Source organism: Haliotis asinina, chromosome 3 (assembly GCF_037392515.1).
Source record: "Haliotis asinina isolate JCU_RB_2024 chromosome 3, JCU_Hal_asi_v2, whole genome shotgun sequence".
NCBI classification, from domain to species: domain Eukaryota; kingdom Metazoa; phylum Mollusca; class Gastropoda; order Lepetellida; family Haliotidae; genus Haliotis; species Haliotis asinina.
The window spans coordinates 3,285,931-3,307,807 of record NC_090282.1 but is presented as its reverse complement, the minus strand read 5'-3'; the positions used below and the strand labels follow the sequence as shown (position 1 = coordinate 3,307,807).

At 38.7% G+C, this 21,877-nt stretch overlaps 1 protein-coding gene across 2 annotated transcripts in view; it reads left to right on the top strand.

Moving 5' to 3' along the window:
- The window catches only part of LOC137277311 (E3 SUMO-protein ligase PIAS2-like), a 41,530-nt gene extending 22,128 nt beyond the window's left edge, over positions 1 to 19,402 (top strand). For both annotated transcript variants that reach the window (XM_067808981.1, XM_067808980.1), the window contains 13 exons: positions 1,686 to 1,829; positions 2,444 to 2,528; positions 3,757 to 3,807; positions 3,911 to 4,001; positions 4,387 to 4,521; positions 5,810 to 5,915; positions 6,252 to 6,325; positions 6,735 to 6,895; positions 7,399 to 7,577; positions 8,005 to 8,116; positions 13,698 to 14,293; positions 15,399 to 15,442; positions 16,657 to 19,402. In XM_067808981.1, the coding sequence (XP_067665082.1) occupies positions 1,686 to 1,829; positions 2,444 to 2,528; positions 3,757 to 3,807; positions 3,911 to 4,001; positions 4,387 to 4,521; positions 5,810 to 5,915; positions 6,252 to 6,325; positions 6,735 to 6,895; positions 7,399 to 7,577; positions 8,005 to 8,116; positions 13,698 to 14,293; positions 15,399 to 15,442; positions 16,657 to 16,770 (1,892 nt within the window). In that variant the 3' untranslated portion in view covers positions 16,771 to 19,402. The remainder of the gene's footprint in view (positions 1 to 1,685; positions 1,830 to 2,443; positions 2,529 to 3,756; positions 3,808 to 3,910; positions 4,002 to 4,386; positions 4,522 to 5,809; positions 5,916 to 6,251; positions 6,326 to 6,734; positions 6,896 to 7,398; positions 7,578 to 8,004; positions 8,117 to 13,697; positions 14,294 to 15,398; positions 15,443 to 16,656) is intronic.
- Positions 19,403 to 21,877: the final 2,475 nt, after the last annotated feature.

Sequence of the window (21,877 nt, the reverse complement as noted above, 5' to 3'; positions counted from 1 at the left end):
TTAAAGATATTTTGATCACAAAGGAAATGAAGAGAGTACAAATGTTTCATGCGGTCAGTGTTGGCATTTCTCCTGAATGTGGGAGTGCATCAATCATGAACAACCAGTCAAGTTACTACCAATATGGAATCAACGTATCGCATGGAGTAGCCACATTGATCTTTTTCCCATTAGAGCATCAAGTAATTAGGAATGTAGCCCGAGGTAGCCAACTATGAAAAGAGATAATTGACTATAGTGTGTCACAGTCTCGCTGTATCTCAGTAGTAATTGAATTGTCTTCTGGCATTCTGCCTTGCTTTAAATGTCATCTCTTACTTGTATTAGATTAGCTGTCATCTTACCAGCATGGCCACAGATTTGGATTATCACCATCTTCTTAATAACATATAGACCGGACAAGAATAAACATGTTCAAAATACTCTTCAATTACCCTGTGTCCCTCACATAAATATATGTGACAAGTACAATGGTACAAACATAGCTTTTGAATGACAAGAAGTAACAGAGTTGCTCAATATCCCTGGAAAAAACCTCAGTAGGAGAAAAGTTAATGTCTTCAATATTAATTTCAGAGATGTCACCTGTACAACCCGACATCAAAATGGTCAATATGTAGATATACCCACATGGCTGTGTTGAAAAACTTAGGACATACAAACCATTCCATTTACATATTTTCTGTGTATATGTAAATGTAAAACAACTGCTGTTCAGAGGGATACGTGAATAATATAGTCCATAATGAATCATCATGCTCTTACCCTCACTCTATAACATTTGTGTGAGCATGTAACACTATGTTCCGCAGATCTGTACTGAATTACACTGTTTAATCATCATGCTATACACTATATTTGGAACAAGTGTTTTTGTATATGTTAAGAATTTTGTTAAGTAAAATGTCTCAGTTATTGTATGGGAACTTTCAGTCAGTTTAGTTTATATTATTTTACTGCCAACTGACCATTCTTTACAATTGTAATGCAATAACGTTGTGACATTGTTTGTGGCAATTTATACATCATAAATGCCATACTTGGATTTCTGAAGAGTCCTTTGTTTGTGCTGATTGCTGGAAGTCTTAAAAAAGTGACTTGGGAAATCCAGTTTCTGGTGGCCATACAGGAAGTTACATATGAGAGAGGTATACAATTTTACAGACCATCACCTTTGTTAAATTTCAGATTGTCAGATCAAAACAGTAGTGTTTGCTGACAGTATGAAATGACAACAATAATTTATAGGCATACACTATTGAATTCTTCAATTTTGAAAGTGAAGGAAACCCAAGTTCTGTGGATTGTCAACTTTTTAATTGCAATGGGTGTGACGTTTCGATGTAGGCACAAACACCATTATCAACAAAACGTTGCAGTCATTCCAATAATGAAGTTGACTATCCATAGAACTTTGTTTTACTACAGTTTTCTCAATGTATTCATCACATGGTTGGCGTTTTGTGATAGGTCAGAGGGGCAAGAGGCTGTTGATAACAGTGGTAGTACCTACATCAAAATATCGCGCCCAGTGCAATAAAGTTGACTATCCATGGAACTTGGTTTTCCTTCATCTAGGAAGGGCCATTATCTTATCAGAGACATGGCCTACTCACTCAGTCAGTCCCAGGTTCATGTTGAACAGCGAGTTGCCATTCTCACATGTGTTGTTCTGAATGTTTCAGGTCCCATAGACTTCAGTAACAAACACTTGTCAAGTAGTCATCCAGACCCCACACCTTCAGGCCTACCCGTCCACCCTGATGTGCGATTCAAGCACCTGCCTTTCTATGACGTCCTTGCTGAACTGATGAAGCCAACTAGTCTAGGTAAGTTAAATACATCATCGTAGCCGTGACTGCTGCAGAATGTATGCACAGTCTCAGTCACTAAATACATAGTCACAATGTATTGTCAAGTATATGCAGCCGTAAGACTTTGACCCAAAGAGCAAGGGTTGAGGTAAAAGAAATTTATCATGTGTAAAGATGTTTTGGTTTGGTTTGTTGTTTTATGCCAAACTCATAAATATTCCAGCTATAGGGCAGCAGTCTGTAAATAATCGAGTCTGCACAAAAAATCAGTAGCAATTGGGATACGATGAAACATGTCAACCAAGTCAGCGAGCCTGCCCACCTGATCAGTCACCTATTTCGACAAGTATAGGTTACTGAAGACAAATTCTAACCCAGATCTTCATGGATAGTGTAAAGATTTAATATTTGGGAACGTGAAATTGTGTCAGGTGATACGTAAAGTTAGTTTCAGTACATCATGCTCTTGCAGTCCATATTATAGAGGGCAGTTGATACATTTTTGTGAGTTTCAATGTTTTAAGAAAACACAATACATAGTTCCTTGATTAGTAATCATTGTCCTTATATCTAGAGGAGGTTATATTGTCTTAAGCTTCCTGTTGCCAGTGTATGAAATCTCTTTACAGTTCCAAAGAACAATGGCAGATTCCAAGAGTCCTTCTTTGTCTTTCACCTGACACCTCAGCAAGCACAAGATATTGCCATGTCAAGGTAGGTGGACATGAAACTGATGGAGTATCTTCACAAGAGTTGATGTTGACAGAATTCTGATTGAATATGTTAAATGGGGAATGTTGGTGAAACATAACATCTGACTTGTCTTGAGATGGAGCAGCCTGAAGATAGGTAGGGTCAGACTGGAATGGTGGAATAGCTGTGGTGTGCTGGCTGTGTCCAGAGGAGGGTGAGGACATCAAATGATTGGAATAGCCCCAGATGGGTATAACATTAATGACAACAGTTCTAGCGTAGCTTCCATCCTTTGACTGGTTGACTGAAGCTGGTGTTGACCTGACACCTTCTGGAGTTATGACACCCACACAACGAAGGTGATAAAGCTCACGTGATGTGTTCATTTTTGACTGTCTGCCTGGGGTTTATCTTGACTCACAACATTAAGGTATCCCCTATAACATGTTTTATGGGGATATTAAAACGGACTCCCTCCGTGCACATTTGTTTTTTCTGGAGTAGATCTCCATCATATGGCATATTTGGGATTTCACTTTCTCAGTAAAGTACAAATTCTAGTACCTTTTTGGTTGAGTCCCATAGGGGATTCGAACCCGCACCCAGATATGACATGTTGCATTTGACCACTTTCGAAAATGGCATCGTGTAATCATAGCTTTCGGCCGTGGGAGCCGTGCCAATTTACACCCATCAGAGGGGTACACAAAGTATGCAGTCTAGACTACCAGTTGTCCGACTTTCATTTTGTGGAAGTTGCAGTGGCTGAGCAGGCTAGGCGGCTGACTTTGTGTGCTGGCGATTAGGTGCCTGACTCTGAGGGTGCGGGTTCGAATCCCGGATGGGAGAATTTGTACTTTACTGAGAAAGTGAAATCCCAAATATGACATATGTTGCAGAATCTTTAAGCTGCTCACTGTTTCTTCACCTTATTTCTTACATGTGCATATCTAGTGGTGCCTTATGGTAGCTTTGGAATTCTGATTGAAATATTTTTTTGTTTCCATGGCAACATGGTATTGCTCCTTTCTGGAGCAGACCTTTAATAACTTTCAATGCTCTCCTTCCACTTTGCTACAAACATGACAGGACAGAACATTTGACATAATCATAACTTGTAGAGATTCATGAAGAGTATTTTACTATTACGAGGGATATTGATGATTTTGTCTTCTTGTTAGTTTTCAGTGTTACGATACTAAACTATATATATGTCCAGTGTATCTAAATGTCTATTATCTTATTGTAGGGATTTCCGGCCAGGGGCCAAGTGTGAATATACAGTCCAAGTACAGCTCAGGTATGTCTGGAACTTAAGTGAAATACCATATTTTATGCCGGTTACTATGGCCTATTCAGTCACCCAAATGGTTCCCATGTAAGTACTGTGATATTTGTTGCAGGTTTTGTTTGCTAGAAACAAGTTGTGAACAAGAGGACAATTTCCCTCCTAGCATCTGTGTGCGGGTCAATGGAAAAATGGCACCATTGCCAGTAAGTGTTTCTTGGAATTTCTAGAGAAATATTTCTAATAGTTAAGTATTGTTCTGAGTCGCATTTTCATTTTAATGGTAGTCAAATCATTGGCTTCAAGAAACATTATTAAATAAAGAAAAAAAACAAATAATAAATTCTTAAACTGATAAATAACTGAAATCATTTTGATACCATGTTATGCTGATATGTATGTCTGATTGCCTCCGCTGGTATTTCCATGTTGTTGCTGTAGAATTTACCAGGGTAGCGTGTGTTAAACATTTACTCCTCAAAAGGTTACACAACCTACGATGGCAGAAAGATGCAGATGGTTTGTGCTATGACACTAGTGCTGATTCATGTATGCTTTTACATTGTTTGATCAACATTTGCTACTTTTCAGAATCCCATTCCCACAAGTAAACCAGGTATAGAACCCAAACGACCGGGCAGGTCAGTCGACATAACCTCCATATGTCGCTTATCACCAACCGTATCTAATCAGTTGGATGTTTCATGGGCCTCCGAGTTTGGACGGGTACGTCATGGTGTATGTCATAGTGTAGTCGACAGCTGTCCCACAACTGTACTTCTCTTTCAGATAATCACCAATAGAAGCAAACCATGTGTGGCGCGCCCACTGGACATTTCTTTTCTCACATCCAAAATAGAGAATATTACACAACAACTTCACTTGTCATGGTCGGTAGAAAATGAAAACGGGGTGGTAGGTATATAGGGAAATAAAACTCACAGCACAGTTAAGCATTGTTCCTTAACACCCCAGAACATAACTAGTCACCCACAAATGTTACATTGTTCCACCTCACTGCTACTAACTGTTGACACAACAAGCATACAATAAAAAACGGCCAAATGTCCTTGAATGTTGAATCTCTAGGGTGTTTTACAAATTACAATTAAGTCATTCTGGCTTGACACTTTAGTGGTGTATATTTGTTATTATGTGTATGTAAAGATACTTGTTTAACTTTCTTAAAGACAAGAGCTTCATCATTACATTGATGACAAAGTCAGTGGGTAGATAATATTTACTTTGATAATACAGATTGGAGTTTTGGACAAGAGCTTTTGAAAGAGCTGTACTGAAGTTTTATGCATAGTTATCATCCAGATAAGACTAAGACCTAAACAACCATGAAGCTTTTTAAAAATTTCATCTTTGATATTATCTGAATGGTTTCTAATGTTTCAGGACGTGTTCAAATGGAATCATGTCTGGCATGGCACAGTTGTTGTCCTTATTTGACATTCTGTTCTGTTGTAATTGTTGGGTGGTGGGAACCTCATTAATGGAGCATTGGTGCTTGGTATTCAGGCACCTTTGTCATCAGAAAAAAGTTCCTTTGCATGACTTGATTTCAGTTGCTAAACTAGAGAGGATCATGATGAATGATGACAATACTCTTCAAGATTAGAAATATATGTTAATCACTCTCCACAAATTTTTGGCAAATGTTCCTTGTTTTTTGGCTGTGTTTAGCTTCATTTTAGCCAGATAGCCAGTCGAAATGTAATAATATCCATGTTGCAAGCATATATATGTATGTGTGGATGATAGTTATTGTTAAAATGTTATCAGTGTTCCACAGTGCAACTTCATGTCCCCAGTTTCAGCAGGTTGATTTCTTCTCTAGATTTACCCTATTGTTGAAGCCTATAATGCCTGGGGCAGAGGGAAGTAGCCTGCAGTCATTGTTGAAACTGAAGACAGAAGTAATTAATACCTAGTTACTAGAATTGTATCCACAGACCCGAATCCATATACCTTGTTCTACATCTCATGCCTTTGTTGTTTTTTGCAGGGCTACTGTCTGGCGATTTACTTGGTGCGGAGACTCACATCGGATATATTGTTACAGAGGTTAAAACAGTTTGGAAATCGACATCCAGATCATACAAGAGCGCTTAGTAAGTTTCTTTTTGGAAACAAACATTCAAACTCCTTTGGGTCATTGGTTGATTACCTGCTGTCGGTTTGGTATCAATATATCTGACATCTTCCTCTCCCATCCACAGTGACTGCTGAGCATGTTGGATCGAAGGAGTACTGTTTGTGTACCATTATTTTTATAAAACACAAAACGGGCTTACACAAGATTTTTGCTAAAAAAGGAGGTTAAATAAGCCCCTCACTATGGAACAAAATCACTATGGTGTGCACATCAACATCATTATTGCAGACAATCAAGTTGTCAAGTAACTTGAGTGTAGAATGTAACAAATTTTGTGACTTGTTTGTTTCAGTCAAAGAAAAACTGGCGCATGATCCAGACAGTGAAATAGCAACCACAAGTCTACGAGTATCTCTGGTCTGTCCTGTAAGTATTCACACTGAGATGATGTGAGAGAACTATCTTTGGTTGTACACCATATCATTCAAGGTGTTCCTACATAGACATTCCTGTCTCCTTCATAGATGATTATGGAAAAGTCCACCTAGTTGGTGCCTGTGCGTATCAGGTTGTCAGGCTCGGCGCCTTACTTGCCTGCAGTGTCAATCAGTGGATTGTCTGATCTAACCTAAGTTTCCAACAGGGCATCCTAATGCTGAGTGAGGCATCAAACCACATTCACTTTCACATGTGCGACACATTGATGTTATTTAATGTATCAGGATGGTGAGAATGGCTTGCCTAAATTTTTACATCGTTATTCAGTTGTGTAGGGTTCCATGCTTGGTGCCTTAGTTGCCACTTGGCAGAGATTAACTGATTGTGTTGATTCCAGTTGGGCAAAATGCGCATGCAGATTCCATGTCGAGCAAGTACGTGCACCCACCTCCAGTGTTTTGATGCCACAACGTTCCTCATGATGAATGAGAAGAAGCCGACATGGGTGTGCCCTGTGTGTGATAAGCCTGCTCCTTTTGACAAGCTATTAATAGATGGGTACGTATGAGGTCAACCTGCTGGCTTCTGTGGATAGTGTTCTTTGTTTCAGATTGGAGTAAATGTTCCTAACTGCAGTATCTACAGCAGGATAGAGGGGAATTTTTGTGATTTAGAAACTCTTGTCTCATCATTGTACCCCCAAAAAAGAATGTGGAAAACACATTACCACAAATGACTTACTACCACAGTGCATGAAACAATAATGTCATTCATTTGGTTCACCAATTATGATTGCTTGTTTCAGGGTCCCAGCCTATCATGAAACACTATGGTTGATGTCTCTGTGTGATGTTACATTATTAGTTAGTATTTCATATTCGGGGCCTTTTCACTGTTCCAAATTTTTCTAAGCAGTCATGACTTGATTTAAAGTCGATTGTCTATTGCTTTTCCAAGTCAGTGATAATCTTTGATCCTATTCTGAATACACAAGATGTTTTGATTTGATTACAGCCACACTGATAATGTGTAAATCTACAATGAACTTTAAACTGTTGTAGGTATTTTGTGGAGATCTTCCGGAAGTCCCCTGAGGGAAGTGAGATTCAGTTCCATGAGGATGGCAGCTGGAGCCCCATGAAGCACAGCAAGGAAACACATGTGATATCTAGTCCCTCTGTTAAAGCTTCAAGCTCCACATCGGCTGCAGCAGCCTCAGCTGCCCCCTCATCAGACAAAGGTAACCGCTTGTACACATTAGATCCTCATTGTATATTGGTAAAATGATATATGAAGACATAACTGAAGTGCTAAGCAAGTCTACTGAATGCTTGAAACTGAATTTGGCCTTCTGACTCCCATCTTCATTGAGGTAATCATCAGAAGTGTGAATGTTTTTGTTGCATTGAGTCACTGAGTATATCATGTAGGTTTGTATAAGACAGCAAGAAAATATATTGACGCTTCAAATTCATGACATAAGTGACATCCTTGCAGTACTTGACATTTGATGCACATGGAAATGTGAATTGCAAAGATAGGCACTATTTAGTATTTCAGTCATTTGTTTTACAATTTAGAGGGCCTTTTGATATATCTATTTCATTTGTAGTAAATTGTAACTGTGTGTTAATGTAATTTTTGTCCCTCTCCCTCTTTCTTTGTAGGTTCATCTAAAAAGAAATCTGTCGAAATTATTGACCTGACAATTGACAGTTCAGATGATGATCAATCGTCACCCCCAGCATCCGTATCCAGCAGTCGACCATCAGAACAAGGGTGTGTGAGTCCCCCCGTTATAAACCTGGACACACCGACGCCCCCACATGCGAGCTCCACACACTCTGTATCTAGCAGCCCTTCAGGGGTGGCACTATCCACAACTCAGTCAAACCCCCAGTCTCCCCTTACCTCACCCCAACCTTCCCCGTCCCCCAACTCAGTTGCCTCCTTCTCGTCAGTTGAGTCATCTTCGGCAGCAAATGTCATGAGTTTTATGCCCTCTGTTCCTCCACTGCTCCCAACCAACAGCATGCTGCCTAATCCCCCTCCTTCCCTCCTGCCTCCACCCCTTGCCCCATCAATTCCTGCCCCAGCTATCCCCCAGCACCGGCCTCCCTCCCTAATACCATCATCTCAGACACAAGGGCCAAGTCACAATCAGTACGGGACTCTAAATCTTGATGCATTATCAGATCGTGAGTTTGAGGAGTTTCTTCAGGGTTTATCTTGGTGAAATGACAACCCACAAAAACAACAAACTCAGGTTATCACTCTGCTTGAGTATCAGTTCACACGCTTCCAAGTAAGACAGCTGTCTGTCTGTGTGCAGCCTGATGTCATTTGGCTTATTTATTTTGAATGCAAGTGGGTTTTTTTAAGGAACATTCAGAATATTTCAATCCCTGTTTCCATTATGAGTCTCTCCTAGTTTCATTTTCATCCCTGATAAACAACTTTGATATTACGCAATATTTTGTCCTCTTATTCATCAAAGGCAGCATGTTGACAAAGCCAAAACATAACTGTATTAAAGATTACAAGACATTTACTCCAACCTGCTGTTAACCTGTGACTGGTAGAACATTGGACATGGAATTATACTCGTAGATCTGAATTAATTCTTAATGGTATGTCTGTAGCATTTGATGAGAGCAGTGTTTTATGTGACCTCTCTGCTATGCTTGGTGCTGTAATAACATAGCAGGTGGCCACTGCTGTCCCAGCTAATGAGTTACCTGGAGACGTTCCTCAATTTGCCTGATGGTGGTCAAAAGGGGATGCTTCTCAAACACTGCATATTTGGACAGAGGGTTGGAACCCTTGACAAATGTGTAGTTTCATAATGAGCTGTGCATTTGCGATATTTTTTTAGAAAATCAAAACTCTGTACTCCACATTCATGTGTATAAAATTTGAACTTATTTCAGTCTTTAAGATCTGAAAATGAAAAATCTAATTCTAATTCCAGTTAATTTCTTACAAATCTGTATATACCTTGACAAATATCCAATCTCTTTTATGGTTGTGCAAATATTTTTTACAATTTGAATACTTACCCCATTAGGCCTATACAACAAAGACCATAGCAGAATAACTTTCATGGCCTACTTCGTTTAGCATTTGTGGGTCTGTATCTCCCCCCAATATATAAACAGTTGTTTTGAATCATTGACACTCATGTTCATTCTGCAATATCCTATCCCACCCCTATCAAAACTTCACCCACCCAAATTAATTTTCAGATGTTGCAAGTGCTTATGGTGTGTTCATGCGCCATTTTGTTTATGACATGCATATTAAGTCAGTAATATTCAATGTTGTCAATGTTATGGGCTACCTTTATCTTAGTCACTAACCCACCCGTTCATTGTCCGCAAATTGGTTTCCAAAGCGTGACAGCAAAAGTGCTAAAAATTACATGCAAACACACAAACAAACAACTGCATACTACAATGGAAGTTCACATCTATGAAAGACAAATAGAACTGCTACATACTGCCGGAGATAAGTATTATTTTGATGGCCTGTTGTTTGTCTTATTGTACTAATGTAGGTACGACTGCAATATAGAGTTCTATATTTATGTTTTATGTGAACACTTAGTATGTTGAATTGCCAAGTGTCTAAATGTTTTATTAGTGTATGTTGATTTAATCTGTTAAGAACATGCAGAACGTACAAGTGGGTTTTTTTATTGTGTAGAAATGTACATACTCGTTGATGTGGATTGTACATACTAGTGAAAGCATACAAACCTAGAATATTCACACATCTTACCGTTAATGATAGCACACATGGTCAGTGCAGGAGGTTGTATCACAACATTTTTCTTTTACACCATATTTCACACCAATAAAGGATGACTTAAGAAGCTTTTGGAAAAGCAGGATAGCAATAATAATATTTTCTCAGTTGTGTCAAAACAAACTCATAAGAACAAGTGGGATTATCCTTCAATGCAAAAACTGACTTGTCAAGAGTGAGGCTTGATTACACAAGATATATTTCATAGTTTGATGCATTGTATTATCAGCAGATACATGTGAGAGCAGGATGGAGATTTCATCCAGAATGAACACAAAACCGTATTAAGTGCTTTTGTTTCGGTAATTGTTGAAGGGGGATTTTTATGTTCTTCTTCAGTGGCAGCAGCAGCAGACAAATGACTGTTCTCTTGTTTCTGTTGTGTAGAATCTCCCCCTGCTCCCACTTGCATGCATTGTTAGCCACATGTATGTTCACACTCAACTGCATCAATTCTTTTCATGTGTCTCAGCTAAAGAGATTATGTACATAGTGTCAGGTATTTATGTTGGGGCGAATGTTCGGCTTCAAATTTGAAATATGCATTGTAGATAGCAAATCTCTCCATCTCAAGATCATCACAACTTAAACATGGCATTTTTCATGGGTTCAACAAAACTTCACAGGTATGCATTTCTTTCTAATCTGAGCAAAAACATTCCTGTGATACCTTTTCCAACCAAATTACAAAACCGCCCATATCAAAGACATCAGTTCCAGTTTAAGGACAGATGCCACCTTGAGAATGTTCAGTTTCATCAAAACAATCCAGTTCTCATGAAGTTGGTGCAGGAAATTTGTGATGATGTTAGTAATAGTTCTAGCTTGCATTTTGTGCTCTTGTAAAAGACGCTGCTTTTTGCTTGTTGTCCATTAATCACTAGGAAGAATATTTTCTGTGTACATTTCCTACTGTACATAATCTCTTGCCTATAACATCCACTGGTCACCTATGTCGGCTCCAACCAACTCATTTCTCTTTGTCAAATCAGTTGGTAAAGGGCTATAACATACTTGTACAAAGTGTAATTAAAGTTATCATTAAAACAGATCCTTCATTGTCTGTTGTCCTTTCCAAGCGTCTTTTATTTGGGCACAAAGTTGTAGTTAGTTCTGTGAAGGAGGTGGAATGTATAGTGCTTGTATCAGTGTGGTATAATACACCGTTGCAGCACACACACCACCAAGGAACCATCCAGTGCCCTTTGGTTAATGTATACACAACAGGTGAACTTATTTTCCCAACAATCTGGTATTATTACACAAAATTAGCCACTTAATGAAAATAATTGAGATTTCTCGTACAAATCACACGTAACACATCCATATACATGTAGTGAATATTTGCTTTTAACTTTATTGGAGTTGATGAACCACACATGAACACTGTTTCAGTGCAGGTTTCTATATGTTGTGAATTTACAAGTACAGTGAAATAGTTGCTTTTTTCTCTGTAAAGTCATGTAGTAGGAAAAAGGGTAGGGTTCCGAGATGAAAGGTTTATGGACTATCAAGGTTTGACTTTTCATTGAACAAAGATTAGATTCACAGCATGTTCTGAGTCAAGGAAGCTCATGAAGACAGATTTTAAATACAGAATGGATATTCTTGTACTTCCGTACATCTCCACACACCTCAGATGAGATATGAACCAGTTACATGAAACCTCAACAGCCAGAACAACTTTGCATGTGTATTCAGAGTCTTTCTGTAGAGATACATCATGTAATATGTCTGCTACATCTGCTCAAGAAATTCATCACCAAAGTAACGGACGTAATGACATGGGACCACACATTTGAACATAATCCTGTCATTCGAGGAGATTTATTTTATCATCCCAATGTGTAACGAAGGAGAAATTTACTAGTCAGCTCTGTCTCGCCATGCTCAGTTTTGTCAGGCTTTGGTCCCAAATGAATGGTATTATTTCCTGAAATGCTTTTCACATGAAGACCTGGCTGATAAAACATTTCCTTTTGCTTTGTAAGGTTGTTAGATTTAGCAATATGAATGATTTTGAGTCTTCCTTGGGGTGTATGTCCAGACTATATCCATGACACAGTTCAAACACTCAGGTGTATTACTGTGATTTTTAGTCCTCTATGTTACTAGTGACAAATTCCAAAGTTTATGGACAGGTTAGATAACAAGGTCAGCTCCACCAGATTAGACGACTGTGAAAACCTTTGATATCTGGTACTATGTGTGTTGAGTGATAAATGTTGAAGTAAACCATTCACTGCATTCAGAAAAATGTGTGATCCAGATGCCGCATGTCCAGATGAAGCAACTTGAAAAAAATAGTTTGAAACCTGCAAACTTGTGGTCAAATGAGCTGTTTAGAACTTCACCTTTATGACAGTAGTTAGATGATAGTTTTCATCTTATCATTGATCTCACGACCACATCTGCAAACAACAAATTACAAGTCACTTTTTATTCAACCAATCAGAGTGTCTCTAACCTGATATGGAAGATGACAGTCTGAATGCATTTAAATCGTACAAGGTTAGCATGGAGTGGTCCTGATCTCCAGTGACTTTGTCATCTATCTTTCACTGCAAGTGGATAACCTTTAGAAATTAGAAATGGAAAAGTCTTTTCATATCCTGGAGGAAGTGCTTGGTCACTGGGAAAATTTTTACAGAATTTACTTTGGTTTTGTTTTCAAATTTTAGATAGATATTTTTCAACATTTAATGTGAAAGGCGCCCGTTTTGTGCTAAATCTGTAAAGCTTGAGGTCAACTTCATGTTGGTCATTTCATGGGTCAAAACTCACAAATGGTTGATACGATCTAATGGTGGCAATACAGAGCACTAAGATCTGGTTATGACAAGACTGGAACTCCACTGATCATGATTCAACACGTCATTTGTTCTGCAGATGTTCATTGGAGGTTACATAAGTGTTGTTACGCCACTCAGAAGAGGTTCCACACTAGTGCTAACTGTCCAGCCCTGCTCGCAGAGAGTTTCAGTAAATTACTTTCCAATGCAGTGTCCAGTCAGACAATGCAGGAGAGTTCAGTGCAGTGTTCAACCAGACAGTTGCATGCATGAAAAGAACATTAACTTTGAATAATGCTTCAGTGTACAATTTCTGACCATGGCAGATAAACTGCTGTCATCTTGCATAATGACAAGGTATTTTGTTTTGAAGATGAGTGTACGCAGATAGTTGTGATAAGCCAAGTGTATGATACAGTGTGTATAACTATTGCAGAGCTCGGGCCAGGTGTTACCAGCGGCGGGGTGCATCCCAGGAGCACAACGAAATACGCATAGAGTAGTAATGCTATGTTGTCTTCATTTGCACTTGATGAGTCTCGCTGTTGGTCATGGGATTGTGTTTGATGTCTGTGATGGATTTACAGAAAAGGCCCTCTGAACACAATATTCAATTTCGTTTGAGAAACATGTTTTGGGTATATTCCCATATTTAATGAACTGTGGTTAGTGAATGATTTTTTTGTAAACACATCACATTCACAACTTTTTGATGAAAATTTTTAAAGCACCTGTTCATACTGACTTTTTTATTTTAACAGAACACCCTCGACCTCCCCCTCACTCTCTAACATGAGCACCCCTAACAACCTGGGATCTCCACCACACATAAGCTCCCCCCGGATACTGGAGTCACCACGGGGCATATGCTCACCACCCCTCAGCTCACCAAAACTGGACACCTTGTGTCGGCTGCGGCCCCAATCCTCCCACTTGAGCTCAGCCTCGCTGTTCGATTATCATTCTAGATTGCGGTCACCAAACAACATTGCCTCACCACCAAAACTGGAATCTCATCTGCAGTCCCCAACACATTTTGGCACACCAGTTAAACACGAATCTCTTGAGTCTCTCTCTTCTCCTTGTAAAAGAGAGTCTCCAACAAAAGTATCCTCACCACCTGCCAAACAACGGTCACCTGTACCAAGACCGTTACCTACTCACCTACCGACAGCGAAAATGTATCCCCCATTTGGCTACGTCCATCCCATGATGACATCACCCCTGAGTATGATGGCGGCTGTGCCAATGTCATCATGTCTGACGATGCCCAGACCAGCTCCATTGTCTCTTGCATCAGGTCTCAACAGGAATGGGGTCTCGAATTTCCATCCCTTTGCAAATGTGCCTTCATTTGGTAAGTTTGAACCTTCAGTGCAAGATATTTACATCCATCTCCTGACAGTGAATGTTCGATTTCATGGTCCAGCCACCCAGTGAATAAGTCCATGTTCATTATGTCCAGTCTCTCTTACACAACCTTAACACATGCAGGACAACAATACTGAGTAGCCCCTTCAGCACAGTTACCTTGTTCTTTCTCACTGTTGGAGTTCATCAGCAACAATTCAACCAGGCTCATTGGTGAAACTGTTTTGCAGCTGAAATACATTTCACCCAGACTTCCAAGAATCTGTGAACTTAGTACAGAACTGTTTGGTTTCTTTTATTTATTTCAGGATTAAACATTTTAAGGTTATTTGAAGTTCACATACATGCCTGTCTTTCTTCTCTTGAAGTTTGCAGTCAAGACAGTGAAAGGGAAAAATTGACGAAAATTTTTCTATTTCTCGAAAGACCATACTATGGAAGTGTGGGAATGAGCTTGGATATTTGAAATGTTGATTTTATTCTTGTTTCCTTGTTGACTGTTATCAGAAGCCATTTTGTAACATGTTCAGATCTTGAAGTTATTAAAATGATATTCATAGTTCAAATCATAATCATAATATTCCAAGAGCATGGAATTCCAGACAACAGTTGTCTTTGACCAGTTGAACATAATGAAACAGTGTTGTCTCAGAAAATAGTAAATGCGTTTTATACTTGCCAAGTCAAGTTTAAGGTACTGTGAATTATGTTCGTGTTATGTCTTGGTTCTAGTGCATGGGTTGTGTGTTCTTCTTTTCCACCAAATTTATAGGATAAGTTGATGGATGCTTCATTTTATATTCCCTTTACGTTTGCTTTGTTGTTTAAAAACAAAATTTGTTCTATTTATTCGAGGATTTACACTGTTGGTGAAAACTAGGAGTAGAACTAAAGCAAATATTGCTGTTTTCACTTAAGAGAAAAAATAAGTCTTGATACTAAAGAGGATTTCCATCAGTTTCCCTGTAGCCCCAGCGGGGCTTGTTGCATATCATTGTTGTTGAACCAAAAGTGTTTTATTTCTTTGCGTACTCATTGAGTGATTTGACGTTGAAATCATTTGTTGTTAATGTAGAGGGTTTCTTTATTAGATGATGACCTCTTGCCAATCCTAGCATCGGATGAGGAAGTTGGTGTAAGTATGACCTTTCTCTCTCACCTGCCCTTGTTAATATATTATATGGGTACACACATGGCTACACAGTGTTTGAAATGTAACAACAAAGCCCAAGGAATCCGTGTCATTACCACAATCTTAAAAGGTTTGATGTTTTGATTTCCATGGAATCAAAAACCACAGGATTTTCCTTAGTTTCAAGGAAATGGTGTTTGTGAAAACTCTGCCTTGTGGGCGCTGCAGATTAGAACTGGCCCCAGACTTTGATGATTATGTCTCAATTTGGATCATTTCTCGGCCTATCGATCACTGGTCAGATATTTCTTGTGATCGCTTAAAGCTCCCTAGGGGACATTTGGCTAGCTGAGTGGTTAAAACATTTGATGGTCATGCCAAAGACCCAAGGTACAATGTGTGAAGCCCATTTCTGGTGTCCATCGCTGTGGTGTTGCCAGAAGGTGCATAAGACCAGACCTACTTGTTGCTCATTAAGCTCCCTAGATTAAAATACCTCAGCAGAGTACACTGGACCCTCCATCTTTTTTTTCTGTCTGACAATTGTATTCAGGAAGAGATGTTATTAGTGGGATTGTACAATCCATATAAACAGGTGAAAAAGGTATTAAAACAATATATTTGACAAGAGAGTGAATCAACCATATGACTGTATGCTAATATTTGCTTTTACCTTTTGTCATACTCTTCAAGTACAGTTAAGGCAGATATAAAGATATAAGAGGTATGGTCAACCCGATATAACACCTGAGTTCCTTCCACAAACTAGGATCTGCGGGTCTTTGATTTGAATGGAAGATTTGCAACTGATTCTGTGGTCTGCGAGAAGCATTCTTGTGCTGACAAGTCTGATTAAAATCACTTACCCAATGTCTGCAAATTTGCGTAAATGAATTTGGAAATATTATCTTTCACCTGTGTATGAAATAAGGCTGTTCGACAGCCTTAGACAGTGAAGATTTCTGATACACAGTCTTACAGGTAGCCAGCCCAATGGTCTGGTAGAAAAATGTAGATCTTCCATACATCTAAGACAATTTACCACATTTTCATGTCTAGTCTGGTTAAATCCGTTTTGGGCTGGTAACATTTTTTAAGTTAACAATCTGATATCTAGCTGGGATTTTGGCTTATTTCATACAGTGCTTTCTTTCACACATTAAATGACATATATCATTTCTGTTTAGGTTTTGTTATATTCTGTATGTCTATTTCAGATTCCTGATTTTCTCTCTCAGTCAGCCTCAATGCTCAACTTCCGGCCACCATCTTCCACAAGTTCTTCACAGCATACTTTTAACCTATACAGTGATGTGATATCATTAGACTGACAAACAAAAGTGGTTGGAAGAGTTTACGCAGATGAAGTGTAAATGATGATTGACTGAAATCCATATGAACAGAAAGGATCTGTGTGCTGTGGGCACTGACACATGGCTCAATAAGTTCAAGTATTTCCTGGGCCAAAACATTTTCAGGGATTCAAACACATGTAGTTTTGTATTCTCCAGTAGATGAGGTGACATCTTGGTCATAATGTACTATCGGTTTCACCACTGTCCACTGAAGTAGACGGACATGTCTGTGAGAAGAGCCCATGAGATGCTCATCTAGTCACGAGAGAAGCTGTAGGATTATTTATTGTAGTTTCTGTGGGATAACACAAGAAGATGGACGACACAATTATGGAAACAGTAGTGGCAGGATTCTCAGATGGTGCTGATCACAGTGTCTGTATCATACAAAGGCTATATTCTTGAAATGCCTGTACTGTTATGTTGGTAGTGCAGAATATTTTCAAATATATATGTACACTTGAAACAAAGACCATTTGCCTGTTGATCAGAATTAGGTGACTTTGGCAAAATGGAGCATCAGTGAGGTGAATCAGTCGTCTTATATATATATATATATGTGTGTGTGTGTGTGTGAGTATGCGCGCGTGCGTGCGTGCGTGCGTGCGTGTGTAGCATGTAACAAGTAAAGAAAAGAGTCAAATCCTGTGCCAAAGTTGGGGAACTGGTCACAGAGGACGGCATGTCTACATGTGTTAGTGTGTCTACTAGTGAGCTCCATTGTTGTATCGTTCATGCAGTGTAATCCCACTGTGTAGTCTCTCTCCTTGATATATGACATAATCTGGGAACTACACAGGGTCAACTCACAACAATCTTTGTCAGTTTGTGTATAATTATATAAATAGTTTGTTTATTTTTTGGATGACAGAGTCTTTGTATATTTCTATGCTTGTTATTTCTACACCTAAATACAAATACATCTGATATGTCATGACCTCATGTTGTGTCACTTGACCATGTGTCATGTAACTTGTCATGTACATTATGTCATTTCTACACCACATTCTACACTCTGCAGTAACCAATTCAAGGTGCCTCACCTTATTGTTATACAATGCCACCTAGGTATCCATTGTAAAAGTAGAAATTGTTGAACTTTCAACATCTCCTAACTTTATATGACTAGTTTCATGTACCTTTAGGTCTGTAGGAGACTGTGTTGCCATATATGTCAGTGCTCACAATAACATACTGTGTTCACAGTTTTATCATACAGAAGAAACTCCAAGCAACAGAATCCTCTTAGACTTTTTCAAACCATTACAGTAATATATAAACAAACCATAGCATAAATATGTCAAAGGGAGAGTGTCCATCATCTTCATATCCATCAAAATATGCCCCATTTGGGATTGGGATACTCCAGTCTGTTCAGGTTAAACAGCTACTTTGAGATATTGTCTTCCGGTCTGTGTTCAGTATCTCCGAATTAACTGACTTTGAGTATTATTTCAAATAAATAACTCATTTCCATAACCCACTGGAAGCTATGAAGGTTAAACAACTCTGCAGCCCCATATTAGATTAAATCAAAACACTTGTGTTGCATAATTTGTTTTCCGAAAAGGAGATTAGCAGCATTTGTTTTTACATTTTGGACAGTGAACACAGGATATAGTAGGGGAGAAACATGTAACACCATGAACATTCTCATATTTCTACCCAGCAAGGAAATACCAAAAAAATCTGCATGAACTCATTCTACAACATTTTCATTTATTATTCACACGTTTGAACATCAACATTACTTTATAGATGCCATATCACATGTGATACAGGAATTGTAATTTACTGCCCTGTAGTGAGAACCTTGTATCATGGCACACTACTGTATTGCCGCATTATTACAGGCTAGTTAATAAATAATTCATCCGATGGTTTCATCCCAAAATTATACATTTAAAATAAAACTAAAACTGCCTCTTTGAAAATTTCATTTCAATTTCATTTTCAATTGAAATGTATATTTACAGTGTCTTTAAGTTAAGAATACATTTCTAGTCTTATTTAAAAACTCATCCATATGTCAGTATATATGTATATATTTCAAACATTGCCACCAGGGCTAATCACTTTACTGAGGTCTTGTATGTAGTTGTATATATCAAGCTTGTTTATCTACATCCCAGGAAACTAATGTCCACATTTTCACCATAATACAGTTGAGTGCTTGTAACAAATGCGATTGCTGCCTGAATTGCCAACTTAGGACCAAAAACAGTACACATGTAGAACTGTAGGTACCATGGAACCAGATTATGCTTTATAAAGTGGATGTGTCCAGTGTTTGCCTTATTTTAATTTACCATTTGGCCTTCAGGGCCTGCAGCCGCCTGCAGGCTTTAAAATTTTCAGCCGCTGAATTAAACTTGCAGGCCCATTTTGTCAAAGTCTGACCAAAACAAAACAAAACAGACTACTCTGTACACAGTTGTTCGCTACAAAATCAGTTAGCAAAGTGTATAGTGCAGAGAGATGTTTTTATTTGTAAAGACTGGTGTTGACATTCTTATGGGCAAAGTGCTGAAATACCAGGAAGGGAAGTTGTAAGATATCGTAACATGGTTGATTGTGGATGATTCCCGAACAGTACTGAAGAAAAAAATTATGGGAAAGATTCCAGTCGTATAAAGATAATATGACAGATAATATACTGAAGGCCACAAGGGCCTGCACATGTTTGAAACTGCCAGACTGATACAGTAACAACCTGCGCTTAGCCTCCAGGTCCACGATTGTTTCAAATGATGCACCTGTCTCTTCACTCTGATGCAGACAAGCATATCATACTGCATAATTACATGACATTTTTGTTGTAGGTCTAGATTAAGCATTTCTGGACAATACTTTATATAGATAAGGGTTGTATTATGTGTAATTCTGTTTACATAATTCTTGGTGATAATTGTCAAAATTACCTTAAATACTCATATGAAAATATGTTCATGTTCAATTTGGTAATAGGATTAGATATGAAAATGTCAAGATAACTTTATGGGATTGGAGGTGTCCTCATCAGAAAGACAGGAAATGGTGCTCTCATGAATTCCCTGTTTAAAGGTACACTGTAGATGGAAATACATCACACATCATTTGTTGTTTTCATGAATGAAACGGGTCTTTGTTTAAGATTTGTGTATCACCATGTATTTATTATTTTTATGTGTGTCTAAGCTTTGTCTTGTAAGCATTCCAGCTGGGCAAGTATGCTAGTACACAAATGCTCATGAAGCCTGTCTGGAGATGTGAGTCAGCTACCTTAATATGGCGTATCTTTCTGATATTCAGGTCTTAGTTAGCTGCATTGCCTTGGCTTGTCAAGCAGTTGTTCAGGTGTGAATCAGGTACCTTGATACTGTTTGTCCAGCAGTTGTTCAGGTGTGAATCAGGTACCTTGATATGGCTTGTCAAGCAGTTGTTCAGATGTGAATCAGGTACCTTCATATGGCTGGTCCTCCAGTTGTTCGGGTGTGAGTGAGGTACCTTGATATGGCTTGTCCTGCACTTGTTCTGGTGTGAATCAGGTACCTTGATATAGCTTGTCATGCAGTTGTTCATGTGTGAATCAGGTACCTTGATATTGCTTGTCATGCAGTTGTTCATGTGTGAATCAGGTACCTTTGTCTGACTTGTCCTGCACTTGTTCAGGTGTGAATCAGGTACCTGGCCTTTGGATGCCCTGCTGTTGTTCAGATGTGAGTTATGCATCAGCTTGTCCAGCAGTTGTTCAAGTATGAGTCTGGGGTAGCCTAGTGGTTAAGGTGCTTGTTCATCATGCCAAAGATCCAGGTTAGATTCCCTCGCAGGAACAATGTGTGAAACCTATTTCCGGTGTTTCCCACTGTGATGTTGCTTAAAACACCATAAAACTAAACTCACTCAATCGCTCGCTCACATGTTCTTCAGCTACATTGCCTCAGTTGTTCAGATTTGGGTCTGGGTTTGTTTTGTTTGTATACAGACATGTTGATACCCTGCTTTACAAGCAGCAGTGTTCACGATTGGTGTTTCAAAATAACAGGACATTTGGTCCTGTTAGTTTCAGCTATCTGTCTGACCCGCTGAAAATTCAGGGGACCCATAGAATAAGAATTAAACACACATTTCAGATTTAACATTTCTTATAATTGTTATTGATATTGTTAGCAAAGATAAAATTTATAAACAGCAAACAAGTGTGACGTCACATATAACACCTTCAGTCAAAGATCTTTTGAAATGTACAGTCGGATACTGGTGCCGACGGGTTGTAGATTTCCACTGGACTGACAATGAATCTGCCAGATTTTTCCGAGGGTCAGACACTCCTTGTGAATATTGTATGCATAGTATATTGTCATTCACCAAACCAGACACAGCCAAGATGTGATGTTGGAGTGCTGTATGTGAACACTGAATCATGCTTTGTGGCTTTGTCTCCATTATTGCTCATTCAGGGTGATAATGAGTGGAAAGTACCTGCTGGTTATTACGAGGTTATCACCTGTACAGATCATCAGTATCACCGAAGCGGATATTTAGTTTCTCACAAATTACCGTGTTTTTACTTAGCCAATGTGAACAGAAATTCCACATTCACAAGGAACCAATCAGGAGATCCTGACTTGTGGACACACCTGAGCATCTGAAATCTAGTCATACCAAGGCATTTTGCAGACAACACTTTCAGCTAGGAGCATGTGTTGTCACACTTTCTTATGTAAATAGTTTAAGCAGTTTGCCAAGAGCTGACTATATTGGCCATAGTCAAAGATACTTCGAGCATTGGAACGAGTGGAGGGGTTTATAAACAGATCCAGAAGAAAATAGGGGCTTTGAATTTTTTAAATACATCTGTTCTTGTTCTCTGTTTCTGTAAATATATATTTCTTATTTTGTTTCTGTTTGTGAAATGTCATAAAGTGGTATTGAGAATCAGTAAACCTGTGAAACTGGATAGATGTATGGGCTCCAACTGTATTGTATAATGCACTGAATGTCACACTGAAACAAGGAAGTACATAGTTGGAATCCTGGTCATCCCTGTCTCTTTAAGTCCATGTAAAGACATAAATACAGTCACAATTGATCAGATATGACA